Source organism: Triturus cristatus, chromosome 11, assembly GCF_964204655.1.
Source record: "Triturus cristatus chromosome 11, aTriCri1.1, whole genome shotgun sequence".
Taxonomy (NCBI): Eukaryota; Metazoa; Chordata; class Amphibia; order Caudata; family Salamandridae; genus Triturus; species Triturus cristatus.
In genome coordinates, this window is record NC_140594.1 from 152,956,985 (window position 1) to 152,971,081 (window position 14,097).

The 14,097-nt window shown below is 46.3% G+C and overlaps 1 protein-coding gene across 5 annotated transcripts in view; it reads left to right on the plus strand.

The window, feature by feature from the left end:
• Window positions 1–14,097, plus strand: part of ABCB9 (ATP binding cassette subfamily B member 9) — a 153,188-nt gene that overhangs the window by 61,901 nt on the left and 77,190 nt on the right. For all 5 annotated transcript variants that reach the window (XM_085632786.1, XM_085632785.1, XM_085632788.1 and 2 more), the window contains one exon: window positions 9,003–9,200. In XM_085632786.1, the coding sequence (XP_085488912.1) occupies window positions 9,003–9,200 (198 nt within the window). The remainder of the gene's footprint in view (window positions 1–9,002; window positions 9,201–14,097) is intronic.

Here is a 14,097-nt window from a genome sequence, read left to right on the forward strand (position 1 = left end):
CAGCGGGCAGTTTTCTTTACCGGCCGAGTGTGGGGACTAGACACCTTGGGAGACCAGTCAAGGGAGATCAAATAATGATGTTGAGGATTGCGGTTTCCGTGCTGCAGCCCTTTCTGAAACCCAATTGGTGGGTATAGAGGAGGTTGATGCTATCCAGGGGTTGAGTTAGTTGCAGGAGCACGCATCTTTCTAGGGTTTTGGATAGGAGCAGTAAGTTAGAAACTGGTCTGAAATTATTCAGATCTTTTGTGTCCAGGCCTGTTTTTTTTTAGCAGTGGCTTGACTTGCCCGAGTTTGAAACAGTCAGGGACGACTCCGGATCTCAGGGAGCTGTCTATGATCTTGCACCAGAGCGGGGCAAGGGAGAATTTAAGCTTTTTGGTCAGTTGTGGAGGAAGAGGATCTAGAGCGTGTGAGGAGGGCTTGGATGTGGAGATAAGGTTGACTATCTCAGCTTCCTGTATAGGGATGAAGGATTTCCAGGCTTTTGAAGGGGGCTTGGCTGTGATGTTATTGATCGCAGGCGAGATGTTCTTGCTGAGGGGAGTGATGTTGATGTCTAGTGAGACCTCAATCGTGTTGATCTTTTCCTCAAAGAAGTTTGCGAAGTTGTCTCAGAGTTCTTTGGAGGCTTGTGCTGAGGGGTAGCGGCTTTGGAGGTTTGTTGTCTAATGATGTTAAAGAGCTCTCTGGGCCTGTTTTTAGCGTTATCCAGCGCGGTGCAGAAAAAATTGGTTTTTCATTCAGGATATGTTTTTTATACTTCCAGCGAGCTGCTTTGAGTTTCTCGCGGAGGATGTCGGAAGGATTGCTTCGCCATAGCCTCTCTGTGGCTCTTAGTTGTCTCCTTTCGGAGTTGATGTCAGTGTTAAACCATGATCTTGATGGAGTGCTCCTGTTTTTTTTTTTATTTCAGGGGGGCTAATAGATCCAGAATGGAGGTCATATTTGAGATTTAATGCGAGGTGAGATCAGTTGCGGAGAGGTGATCAGAGGAGCTGGGGGGGGAGCGAGTGTATCCGTTCCTCTAGGTCCGCTAGGGGAATCTGCGATAGATTTCTGGACCATTTGGGGGGGTCTTGTGGGGTGGCCTGGAGTAGAGCCTTTTGGTTGATATGGAATAGGATTTTGTGGTGGTCGGACCCGTCCACGGGGAGGACTTGGTCGATCGTCGTTGTGTCATTTTGAGCGATAATAGTATCTAAGGTTGCTCCTTTCTTGTGCGTTTCTTCTGAGCAGAATTGGGTCAGATTGTTTTCATGACGAAGATTGTTTAGGGCTAGAATTAACGGATTGTTGGCCTCATTCCAACGTAGGTTGAGGTCACTGAGAATTAGGTTGTTTGAGTCACCGAGTTAGCAATGGGCAATCAGGTCAGCCAAGTATTGCCCGAATGCGGAGGTGTTGCCTGGGGGATGATATAGAAGATGGCAGAGAATTGCTCTATTGCCATTTGTCTTGATGTTGGCGGTAAGACATTCGATGGTGCTATAATTGAAGGTGTCCATTTCTACAATGGCAATGTTGTTCTTGTGTATGATTGCTATGCCTCCGCCTCTTTTCTGTCCTTGTTGATGATAGAGAAGCCTGGGGGCACCAACATATCTAGGCTTGGTGCAGAGAACTCGTTTAGCCATGTCTTGGTGCTGAGAGAGGATGGTTTCTGCTAATTCTGTTGCGTGTTTGGAGGCTGATCTGCAGTTTATGAGCATGCAGTTGGTAGTGTACTCCTCTTTGGTGAGTTTATTTATGGGGAGGCTCTGGGTATGGCAGTAAGGAGGGCCGGGGGTCTTGGTGAATTTGGGGAGCGGTGGTCCCTTCCGAAACCGGTGATCACTTGGATCTTGGCTTTAGGGGAGGCTTTATGGGGAGAGTCGTAGGATAAAGATAGCTCCGCTATCTAGATAGTCCTTAGAGGACATGGCTGCTTTGGTTCTTCTGGGTCTCTGGGTTCGGTACTCAGTATTGGTTTCTCTGGGTCTCTGTGTTAGGGTCTATGGGGTGGTTGGGAGCTCACTCAGGTGAGGCACGTTGTCCGGTTTTAGATGGGTGGAGCTGGTCAGAGTGGGAGTCCATTGCGGAGTGAGCCTAGTCTTTCAGGCAAGGTCAAGGGTGTTTAAGATTTTGCTCAGGCCCAGGGTTATCACTACTAGCTGTCTTTCTAGGAGGGCTAGTCGCTGTTCCTTGTTTCCCGTGGCGGGGGTCGGACGGCTTGGGCAGGGGCGTCTCGAGAGGAGGTGGGGATGTCAGTGTTGTAGGGCCTGTTGGTGTAGGAGCTGCCCGTATTAGGGACCGTGGGCAGGGAGCACAGTGGGTCGTGATGCGCTATCGCCGACCAGTTGTCCGCGGCAGGGGTTGAGGTGTCTAGATGTCTGAGATTGCAGGTGAGGATCGTTCCTACCTTGAGGGTTGGAGTGATCAGGGGGAGGAGGATGTGGGTGGCATTGTACGGGAGGTTGTAGCTCTTGATTCGTGGGGGTGGGGGTGCAGGAGGTGACTTGTGTAGGCAGGATGGTTGTTCTGGTATCGGGCGTGGGGGTGGTTGATCGTCTCTCCTGGCAGGGAGGACTGGCCAGGGGTACGGAGTAGGGCAGTTCGTCAGTTTGCAGCTGTGCGAGGTGGTCGTGGTTTTGGAGATGGGTAGCTGTATTCTGAACGTGGCGGTCCGGTCATTTGGTCTATCTGTGTGGAGGATTAGATCCATTTTTATCTGCCCTCTGGAGGAGCAATGGTAGATGTGTGCGAAAAGTGTTTCAGGGTGCTATCTAATCAGTTTGTGTTTAAGGTTTCTTTTCGCTTTGAATGAGAGGTTGAGGGGGAACTGATCGCGAAGGAGTTCAGGCTGTGAGGTATCAAGTAGGTCGGTATGGGAGGGCTCGTGAAAGTTGAAGTGTCAGGTGCCATTATCTCTCTGTTTCTTGAGTTGATGAGAGATGCGGGGGACCTTGATCAGCTAGTGAACTAGTAGATGGGGGGATGCGGACCACTCTTGAGGGATCGGCTCTAGTTAGCAGGTCAGGCTAGATCAATTAGTGCATTAGTCTGCTTCCAGATTGGTTGTAGTGGGATAAAGACAGCTCTTCAGAGGTCAGAGCTTGAATGAGGATCGGCGTGTTCTATTACGGGCAGTGTTTCAATGGCTGATGCGGCTTTGGGGAACCTCGGCCGGAGGAGGTCTATTAGGCCACTCTCATTGGAGCAGGGAGGTTGGGGATTTCTGCTCTACTAAGCATTCCCTTACCTTCCATTCACATTGAGGACTTCCAGTTCCAGGCGATGCTTGGTTAGAAGGACAGCAGCCTGGAGCGTTGGTTTGGAGAATTGTTGCGCGGTCTAGTCGTGTGGATAGATGCTCCTCCTGATTGTCCTAAGATGCTCCTGGGTGGTGGTTAGGACCTCGAGGCCGCCATTATAGGGTCAGGTGTCCGGTTACGATACACAGCGCGTCTGGTTGCGACTGAGATTCCTTGAGGGCAAGGTAGCTTATTGGGGGCAGACTGAAGCGCAGGGCTCCTGATGCACACCCTTTCTATGTCTGCTAGGGTCACATCGGTGGGGTTGTGCCGGTGATTGGCGATACTAAATCTGGGCTATGGCCGGCCATTTTGGAGACATGTAACAGAGTTATGAGCTTGCCTGGGGTGCCTGGATGCTGGGACAGGCAGCCAAATTCTTAATTAGATTGGCCTGTTGTTGCTTGATGCTTAAATTAGCTGGCCTGTTGTTGCTTGATGCTGGGCAGCTGAGGCAGACAGTAGAGGGAAAGATGCTTGGAAACTTTGTGCAGTGCCAATATCCGATCTAGCTCCGTGAGTGTGTCAGGGGCGGCCATCTTGTGGTTGGCAGAGACGAGTTAGTGTTGCTCCCTGCATCCCTGGGTGCACCATGGCGGGCAGCTAGTGGCACATATTCTCACGTGTGAAGCAGAGCCTAGCAGCTCTATCCCAGTTACCGGTCTTGGAGGGTGGGGTGTGAGAGCCGTGATCTGCTGATTATCGAGACCTAGTAATCGTCATAGTGGGAACTACGGATGCATCCATCTTGGGGTCAGGCAGTCTCCACTTGCGCTCGGTGAGAGTCCGGTGGCAGCTCCGTCTTGGACCGCGATATATGGGAGGAAGCTGAGCCTCGCTGTGATGGCTGGCGATGAGAGGTCCAATTTTTCAGCAGTGCCTAGTGCTTGTATGGGAGAGATCCATGGGATTGTCGTGCGCGGATATCATGGAGTCAGGCAGTCTCACTTAAAGAGCTGAGCTCTGTGCCAGCCTGGTGCTGGTTTCTTCTTGGCTTCAGTATCTTTTTGAAAAGCCCCACCTGGTTGTGGTCGTTCGTCAGGATTCAGGACTATTGCGGGACCAACTCAGGCTGTCCAAGAGTCGCTTGAAGATCTTTTCCGCTGCGGTCACCTCCGCGGGGACATTAGCCATCCTGGTGGTACCGGGGCGTGGATCTTCATTTCCAAGGCGGGTGTGGCTCGGTTCTGGCTCACCGTCGTTTGATTCAGATCCGGTAAGTCCTGACTTCCTTGGGGTGGGCGGTGGGGATAGGAAGGCCAGGGTAATCACAGAGTTTGCGATCCTGCTCCCAGGAGCTCAGTGTCAGGGTTCCTTCCCTGCGGCCATCTTCAAGATTGTAGGTGCGCATAGACCTAGACCCACGTAGGAAAGGGAGAAATAAAGTGCTGAGTTCATTAGAACACTGGATATTAGGGACACTGCCCTGAGGGAGGTAATTGTCCCATAAGTGTTAGCCCAAATGCTTTAAAATCCTCATGCTGTTGAAGAAATTTCATGGCACTGGCTATGCAGTCTTCAGGAAGTCATGGGCTGGATGAATCAATTGCAGATCAACTTCAAAAGAGATTACCAGGTTTCAGAACTTGCCCAAGAGTGAAGAATAGGAATCTATAGATTGAGACAATTTAGAGTAAAGCGAGGTGATAGTTGTGAGGCCAGTGAGTAACACACTCCATCTTCTATGGTGTAGTGACTGCGCAATTCTTCATGGTCATTTATCTTAAGTATTTATTCATGTTGTAGATACAATACGGGCCAGGCCTCAATGTCTGTGCCAAGTTCTCCATCACTTTTCATGACACTTCATCACATCAACATTCTGCTTCATGTCAAGGTGTCATTGACATCCTAACATATAGCTTGTTGCATAGTCAGTTGGCTTGCAACCAGCCCTGATTGTGACTTAGACAACACAGATAAATACATGTGACTTCGCCCCTTTGGGGCAATCGGAATATGAATGCCATACACACTGTATCTGGTCATATAGGAGATTAAGGTTTATTATAATGAGAACTGCTTTGATAACTGGGGAATGCCACACGTGGTAGTCAACAAGAGATGCATTATCATTCTCATTTGCTTTGTGTGGTAGGTTTGGAAGGATTCAAATAAGAACCATATGGATTCCTATTGCTGTATTCATGCTCTAAGTTCGAAGCTCCAATCCACGATGCCAGCCACGGTGACTTGATTAATGTGGGTGCCCGGCACTGGTCCACAGTAGTGCATAACTCTTCTCCTATTTTAATATTGTCGGTTTCTGTAACCATACTGATATTAACCAAGCAGGCCACTTGAACCTAAACTCAGGCTACTTGATCTTAACCCCACTAGACCTCTCTTCATCGTTCGACCCAGTCTCCCATTCCATTCTCATCAGACAACTCCCTGAGACTGCCATCCAAGGGCCTGCCCTCTAGTGGGCCTGCACCTATATCACCAGGAGAACCCTAACCGTCAGCATGCCACCATACTCCTCAGAAGCCCAGAAACTCATTTCAGGGTTCCTCACTCAGCCCGGCCCTCTTCAACATCTACTTGACTCTGCTGGAAGACATCATTGCTCACATCAACATACTCACCGATGCATATGATATGCAACTGATATTGTACATCTCTGACAAAATACCCAGCACCAGGGCCACTTTCAATGCATGCATAACCAAAGTAACGACCTGGATGAAGTCCATCTGCTTCAAGCTGAGCACGAACAAGACCAAAATGGTAGGCTTTAGAAAAGATGCCTCGCCATGGAACTCTGCCTGGTAGCCTACAGATCTTAGACCCATTCTCCCCCCCAGCACACAAGAAACCTCAGAATCATTATTGACAACAAGTTGGACATGTCTTCACAAGTCAACGCAGTCACCATGTCCTTCTTTCACACCTTGAGGATGCTGAAAAAGATATTCAAGTTGTTACCCAACAACACCAGGAAACCCGTCACCCTAGCCCTCATCACCAGTAGGCTGGCCTAAAGAAACACCCACTGTGCATGAATAACCAACCAACTAACACAAATACTTCAACCCCTTCAAAAGCAGCAGCCAGACTGGTCCTCAACATCCCAGGTTGGTCTCACGTCACATGACACCTGAAGGAACTCTACTGGCTCCCAATGCATAAGCACACAATTCAAGCTCCTCACTAACACATACAAGGCATTACACAACACAGGCCCAGCCTACCTGAACAGCCATGTGCAGTTACGCTAACCCACCAAGTACTTTCGCTCAGCTGGACTCTCACTAGCACGCATCCCACACTTATATAAAAGCAGATCAGGAGATTGTGCATTCTAGTTCCTCACTCCTAAAGTGTGGAACAACCTCCCACTCCAAATTAGAGCCTCCTCCTCCATGCTTGAATTCCGCAAGAAGTTTAAGTCCTGGATATTCGAGTAAGGCTCCCTGAGGCCAGCAGCCACATACACCTGCCAAAGCACCAGGACACCCTCACAGGTGATAATTTGCTATAAAAATAACACAACACAACCTAAAACAACCTTAGAAAAGAGTTGCTTGATAACTAGGAATTTGAGCACCATAACTGTGTGGGAGTGACAACATTGTCAATATTTGGCAAGGGATTCTGTCTACACCGTTTTATTCAAGATGGGAGGAAATATTGCTTACATAAGCTTTTTGAAGGTTGCCTTATTACTAAGAGAAGCATTGGTTAGTTTGGTGATGAGTGGACTAGGACATGAGACAAAGACGACCATTACAAACAGCCCCTTTAAATAATGTGATAGTTATCGCTTCTGACTCTATTGAGTTTAAATGTATCTAATACCACCCAATTGCTAGTTTTGCAGGTATAACACACATTTTGTTGCTTACTGCACCACATTCTGCATGTTCTGCTCAATAACAGGTATTTTTCCTCTAACGAATGTTAGCAGGTTTGCCCTGCCAATATGGATCACAAAGCTCGCTATTGCGATACGTGCAGTCACTGCAGTTACCGAAAATATCGCGATTAACCAGGCCGCTCGTAATGAGGGCCCCAGGGTCTGGTAAAAGTTGGGTGATAATGGAAATCGGTACATTTCTGCAGGAAGTGCTCAGTCCAGAGGAGAATCTAGAGGTGGAATTTAAACTTGCACGGAAAAGAATTACAGAGAAAATTCCACCAGTGGACTGTCCTTTTAATTTAGCATTAACACTGAACTCTTAAACAAGCCTCCGTTTTTTTACCAAGGTGGGGTTGCAGATGTCTTAATGGGTAGAGGAACTTTCGAAAACATGAATGTGTGTCAGAATGTACAACCTTTAACAATAATAATAAACCTGCTAATGTTGTTGTTACTATTGTTATTATTTTTATTATGATTATTATTATTGTTATTATTTTGAGTCGTGTTGCTTTATAATTAGGAATAATAACATTAATATTATTAATAATGTTATTACGCCTCATCAGGGAGAGTTAGCGCTATATAAATGCAGTTATGAACTAACCCGTATATTCACATTATTATTAGTAATAGTATTCCTTTTTATTCATGTTTTATTATGAATGTTTTATTAAACAACAACAAAATAATAGTTTAATAATACGTATACACATAATATTAATATTTATATTATTAATTGTAATCACACTACTAATAGTAATTATAATAACAATATTAAAGGATTGAGACAGAAGATACTGGTCATGATATTAAAATATTGGCACTCATTTTGGTATGAGAAATACTAGGTTTAAAATATAGAGCCAGAGATCAGACACACAGCAAAAGAAGCAAGGGAGATATTTCATATCATAGTAAAGGGAATAGATTCACACTTGCTCCATGACCAGAGTGCTGTAAAACAACTACCAAAAGGACCCTGCTCAATGGAGTCAAAGGGTCTGATTCCGAGTTTGGCAGACTGTGAACTCAGACACAAACATGGCAGAGGGCCCTGTCCGCCAATCTGCCTTCCCCCCCCCCCCTGTTTGCAGTCAGGCAGTCCATGATGTTTCGACAACCGTGTCCCTGCTAGCTCTGCCAGCGGAAACCCTGCACCCACAGCCCAATGGGGTTGGGGCTGTCTGTGTAGGTGCCTCAGACCAGGGCCGGCTTTAGCACTGGTGGCGCCCGGTGCGACAATCATTTTTGGCGCCCCCGCACCCAATGACCGCCTCCTCACATTCTCTCACTACCACCTGGCAAAAGTGCCCATCATCCCTTTAATCATAAGCTATTGCTAAACACAGCACCCTTCCCTCAGGTCGGTGCCCCCTCAACAGGTCAGCGCCCAGTGCGGCTGCACCAGTCGCACTGCCCTAAAGCTGACCCTGCCTCAGACGATCCGCACTATTTTAGAGTGGACAGTTTGATGTACTTGTTTTGAGTTTGGGACCCCAAGGGAAACCCTAGCGTTCCCGAACAGATATTTTAAATAAAATGATGCCCGCTGTGGCAGCGGCTCTTCGGAAGGCACAGAGATCTTGGCAGGGCCGCTGAAGATATCTTATTATGGTGGGCAATAATCCAGCCATTGTGACGAGGTAAGTACCTCTGCCACCCTGACAGACAACGGGCCCTACGTCATAATCTAAATGAAATCTGAAGCCCAATAGGATCATCCCTTCCATCTCATTGCTCAGCTATGGACAAAGTGTTTATTCTCTTTATAGAAACGTATTTTTCTTGTTATATTATCATTATTCGTTTTATAATCAATGTTATTATTATTACGTCTATTTTAGAAACTTGCCGAAGGCGTTCAGGACGCCCATGCAGAAGCCAACAATATTGCAGTGGAAGTACTTTCAGCAATGAAGACAGTGCGGAGTTTTGCCAACGAGGAGACCGAGTCGAAACTCTACAAGGAAAAACTGCAGCAGGTGCACCTTTTGTGCAAAAAGGAAGCCAGAGCTGCAACTTTCTTCACATGGTCTGCCAGTGTAAGTAACTTGTGTTCTTACTTTCACAAATTATGGGAAACATAAACTGCAGTAACACACCAGTGCTATTTGTGATTCCAAAATCTTAGTTCAGCTATTACAGTATCCTAAAATGACTGCACCATGTTTGTTCTGCATTTAATATAAATGTTATTGAATTGACTGCTTGTTTTGGGCTGGAGCTGCATTTTATTTGAGGCATACTTTTTATTTTTAAATGAATATAGGTTTTCAAAACAATTGTGAAAATAAGTTTTTTTCTTTTGAGGTCTGCTGGGTGTTGCCATTTATGACTTAAATTTATTTGGTCTATGTAGGTTTCATGGGTATTTTGAGGAGCAGGAAATTATGCCAATGGATATAATCTAGGGCATGTCAGGCCCCTTAAAAATCACTTTATGCTGAAAAATGCGTATGGTAGAAAGTCTTAAAATGCACTGCAAATACATTTGACAATTAAACACAGAGAGACACAGTGCTGTTCATATGGAGACATTTTTATGTGTCAAAACTCAAGACTCACAAGACTGCTGAACAGAGAAATGCAACTTCGAAAGAGACACATGACATTTGTTGTAGACAGGAGCGTTGAGGTAGGCGCAAATAGCTACCCGGTAAATATCGACCATAGATGCTCCCCTAGATTCAGTCTAAGAAGCAATCACTCCGCTGATGGTACAAACCTAAATCACAGTCAGAAGAGTGCCTTGGGCTTTGTCTCTGCCATAAGCCCTGATAATAGTAAGATGCACTCACCTGCTAGAGGTTTCAGTTAGGGGCTTCTTACCCTGATGAAAGGAACAAAGGAGGCATATGCAGTGTCAAAAGAAAATATAGCTGTGCTGCCATCCCCAATTCTAGGGAATGTAGCCCTACTTATTATCCGCCGAAGAGACCAGGCGGAGGAAGGGAATGGCAAAACCTTAATTCATGTCAACGCTTGGAAGATACGGATCCATGCTCTAGATCCCACTGGTATTCTAACCTGTGTGCAGATATGAGAGTAACAGAAGTTCACCCTAGTACATAAAACATTCAAGGATGATTCCTTTACAAATGGAGCAACCTATAAGATCCGGAGCATTAGTGGAATACTCCAGAAGTGACCAATGACGTGAATGTAGACTTTAGCTGCCGATCTACTGAACAAGTCCTCAGGATTATGGAATGCATTGATAGAAGATGCCATCTGGTCTCAGCGAAAGCTGCCATCTGGTCTCAGCGAAAGCAATCTATGAGCCCAACATGAAGCCCTCCTCAAGAAGGTTAGAACCCTATGGGCATTGAAAAAGAGGCAGGAGATCTCTCACATAACAGTAGTAGTAGAAAGAACGCCAGTGGTGAGCTTACGGACTTAGCGTGGATGACCACCTTGAGTGTTGGGCAGCCAGGGCAACCTTTGAAGACAGTCTCTGTCTTGGCAGACCAAGCTGTTCTGTTTCCAGCCATTTTCTCAGCCTCAGAACAGAGTAGGACTGAATTACCACAGCAGGGGCTACTGACGTCTGCTGGAGATTAGGAAACCAACACTTCATCAAATAGCTGGAGCCTGCCCTTCCTCTTGATCATTGTCAGGACCCTTCCAATGCAAACAGAAGTCCTGTCGGCATACACATTGATAATCCATCCAATACGAACACCCTCAGGTGCAATATGATGGACTCATCACGTTGTTCCGGGATGCCCAGCCAGTGAGCCGCCTCATACTTCATCCCTCTTTTAAAAAAGGCTAATGCCAATTCTGAGATACTTTCAAACTACCGGCCCATTTCTTTATTACCGGCTATTTCTAAGAACTTGGAGAAACATATTCACACACAACTTTCTACCTTTGTTGAATCCAATAAGCTCCTTCACTCGTCACAAAGTGGCTTTCGAGCTGGTTTCTCCACAGACACCACGTTATTAGGGGTAACGGAACGACTACAGCGACACTTGGATGCTGGAGATACGGTCGCGCTCATCTTACTCGATTTGAGCGCGGCTTTTGACACAGTGTCTCATCCCATACTGGCAAAAATGTTAAGCTCCTTGGGTATTGGCGGCTCAGCCCTGAACTGGCTAATTTCTTTTTTAACCAATCGCAGTTTTCAAATTTCTTCTTCAACATCTTGCTCTGATTATCAATTCCTACCACACAGGGTGCCACAGGGCTCTATACTTAGCCCCCTGCTTTTTAACCTGTAAGTGCGACCTTTGGCTGACGTCGCGCAAGAGGCTGGACTGTCCTTGTTTTCTTATGCTGACGACTCCCAAATCATTTTCTCTCTCTCCATGGAAAGCGAGGCCGGGCCCTCCCTCCTTCAGCTTGGCCTAGGTAAAATTGCATCATGGATGCAAAACAACTACCTAAAACTCAATGGAGAGAAGATGGAGGTCCTGATTCTAGGTAATAAAGATCTCTGGGTCCCACAACATTGGCCCAGTGAAATGGGAGTACTTCCTCAGCCCTCCAGCCAAGTCCGCAATTTAGGCGTTATTATTGACGATTCGCTTACGATGCACCATCAAGCAATCAAAGTGTCCTCCACATGTTTTACCATCTTGAAGTGGCTAAGAAAGATTTTATGGATGTTGCCCCAGCAAACTCAGAGAACAGTAGTCCAGGCTCTGATTACTTCGAGGCTGGACTACGGAAACATTCTCTACCTTGGTTCTAACAAGGTAGTGACTCGTAGACTGCAGACGGTGCAGAACGCTGTGGCAAGATTACTGTGCAGGGTCCAAGATTTGCTTCTGTTTCCAGTCATCTGCGGGATCTCCATTGGCTCAGGGTTGAGAACAGAATTAAGTTCAAAGCCCTGAGCCACATGTTTAAAATCAAGGTGGGAACTGCTCCTTTATATCTGCAGTCTTTGGTCAGCCCATATTTACCCTCGCGGTGTCTTTGTGAATCGACCCAAGAGAAATTTGTTGTGCCAAGAACTAAACTGTCTCGGATGGAAGGCAGATGTTTCGCATATCTTGGTCCCTTATTATGGAACGCACTTCCCTTAACTATCCGGAATGAAACGGTTTATACACAATTTCGTAAATCTCTCAAGATCTGGCTTTTTAACCAGTAGCTAATTTAAGCTGACACATCTTCTTCTAGTCTTTGTCGGCGTCGGGAAACCCTTTTTGGGTAGCTGTTGCGCCTTATAAATGTAATAATAATAAGGGATAATGTATATTCTGACAACTAAGCTGTCTCTCCTAATGACTACAGCTTCGCTCGTCAGGAGGTTGTTGAAGAAGGCAATGACTTCTTACTAGCTGTAGCACCTGGCTGCCTCCAAAGAATCCAAGAAAACCTGTGCATTTTAGGTACTTAAGATCACCCTCATCTTTTCATGCTAGCTAGCTAAAGGCTCCTGGGATCCAGATCTACAACTATGGGGAGGTCCTCTCCTCCTACCACCTCTTCAGCTCCCTGGGGATGGACAGAGTCACTAGAATTGTTATTGTTATTTTCATTTTATAAGGCGCACAGCTACCCTAGGGTTTCCCGGCGCCACCTGAAAGTGCACAAAGAAAAAGAATTAGAACTACATATTAAATAACCAAGTTTTTATGCCTCTCCGGAAGATCTCATAAGAAGGTTCGCTTCGGAGACCTGCCGGGAGGGAGTTCCATAAAGAAGGGCCCAGGTGGGAAAAAGAGCGATCGCCCATACGCACTAGTCTCATCCTAGGAATGACAAACTTAGCCTGAGTAGCTGATCGGAGTGTGCGGGAAGGAACATAAGGGTGAACAAGGGTCATCAAGTAGGGAGGAGCCTTACCAGATTTTATCTTAAACATAAGATTCAAAGCCTTAAACTTAATGCGGCATTCAATCCTGAGCCAATGGAGTTCTCGAATTGATACTGAAATAGACACAGTTTTGGGGATCTTACAAAGCAGCCGTGCTGCAGCATTCTGTACTAACTGCAGCTTACGTAGCACTTCCTTAGAGGCACCCAAGTACAAAATGTTACTAAAGTCCAGCCTAAAGGTGATAAGCGCCTGGACCACTGTACGTTGGGTGGAAGAAGGTAACATCCAAAATATTTTTTTAACCATCTAAGGAATTAAGTAGCCATCATCCAGGGAGGCAACAGAGGATGTACCTTTTCAAAATGGATGAGGCCATGTCCCCCTCGAACCAAAGCTACTGACACTACTGAAGCTACTGCTGGACCAACACTGACCACCCCTGAAAGTAGGAAGCATAGTTGATTCTAAAATGTCAGTGCATTAAGAGGAGGATGAAAAACCTTTTCTGAGGAAGTGTTAAGAAAACCCTTGGTGACTTTAGAAGAATGAAGAGCACAGAAACATCTGCATGGCCAGAACAGTCCAATGTGAAGGGACCACAGTGGTTAAATATAGACAGGGGTGGAGAAATACTCTTTCTGTGTTAACAATATAAACCAAGGGTACTTAACCATGGTGATTCCAGAGAGAAGGGGGATAACCTGAACTGAGAGTTTCCTGACAGAACTGTGAAGCTCAGAAAGCTTTGGTGGAGCATTGATGTTAGTGTCCTGCCTGACTGTAGGCACCAACAATTCAGGGATACTGCCAGGATGATTCCCTGAATGGTCTCGGACCTGAAGAGAATGCAGTTGAAAAACCTATTCATGTCCTTCAGGTCAATAGTAGGGCATAATTGTATGAAAGGTTTCTAACTGAAAGCAAGCTGGATTACACTCCGGCCCCAGTTCCAGCTCCTTCCAGAGACAGTAGAATGACACATTTCTACTCTAAATTGAGTGCCCTGTCTGGGAGATAACTGTTTTAAAATGTTGCAGGCCCATTGAACCTGGTGGAGTGCTTGACAGCTCAATGGGATATCCCTTTCTTAACTCATCCAGCACCCACTAGTCTGTCATGTTCCCCCTACCAGACTTTGATGACTGGCTGGAGTCTACCCT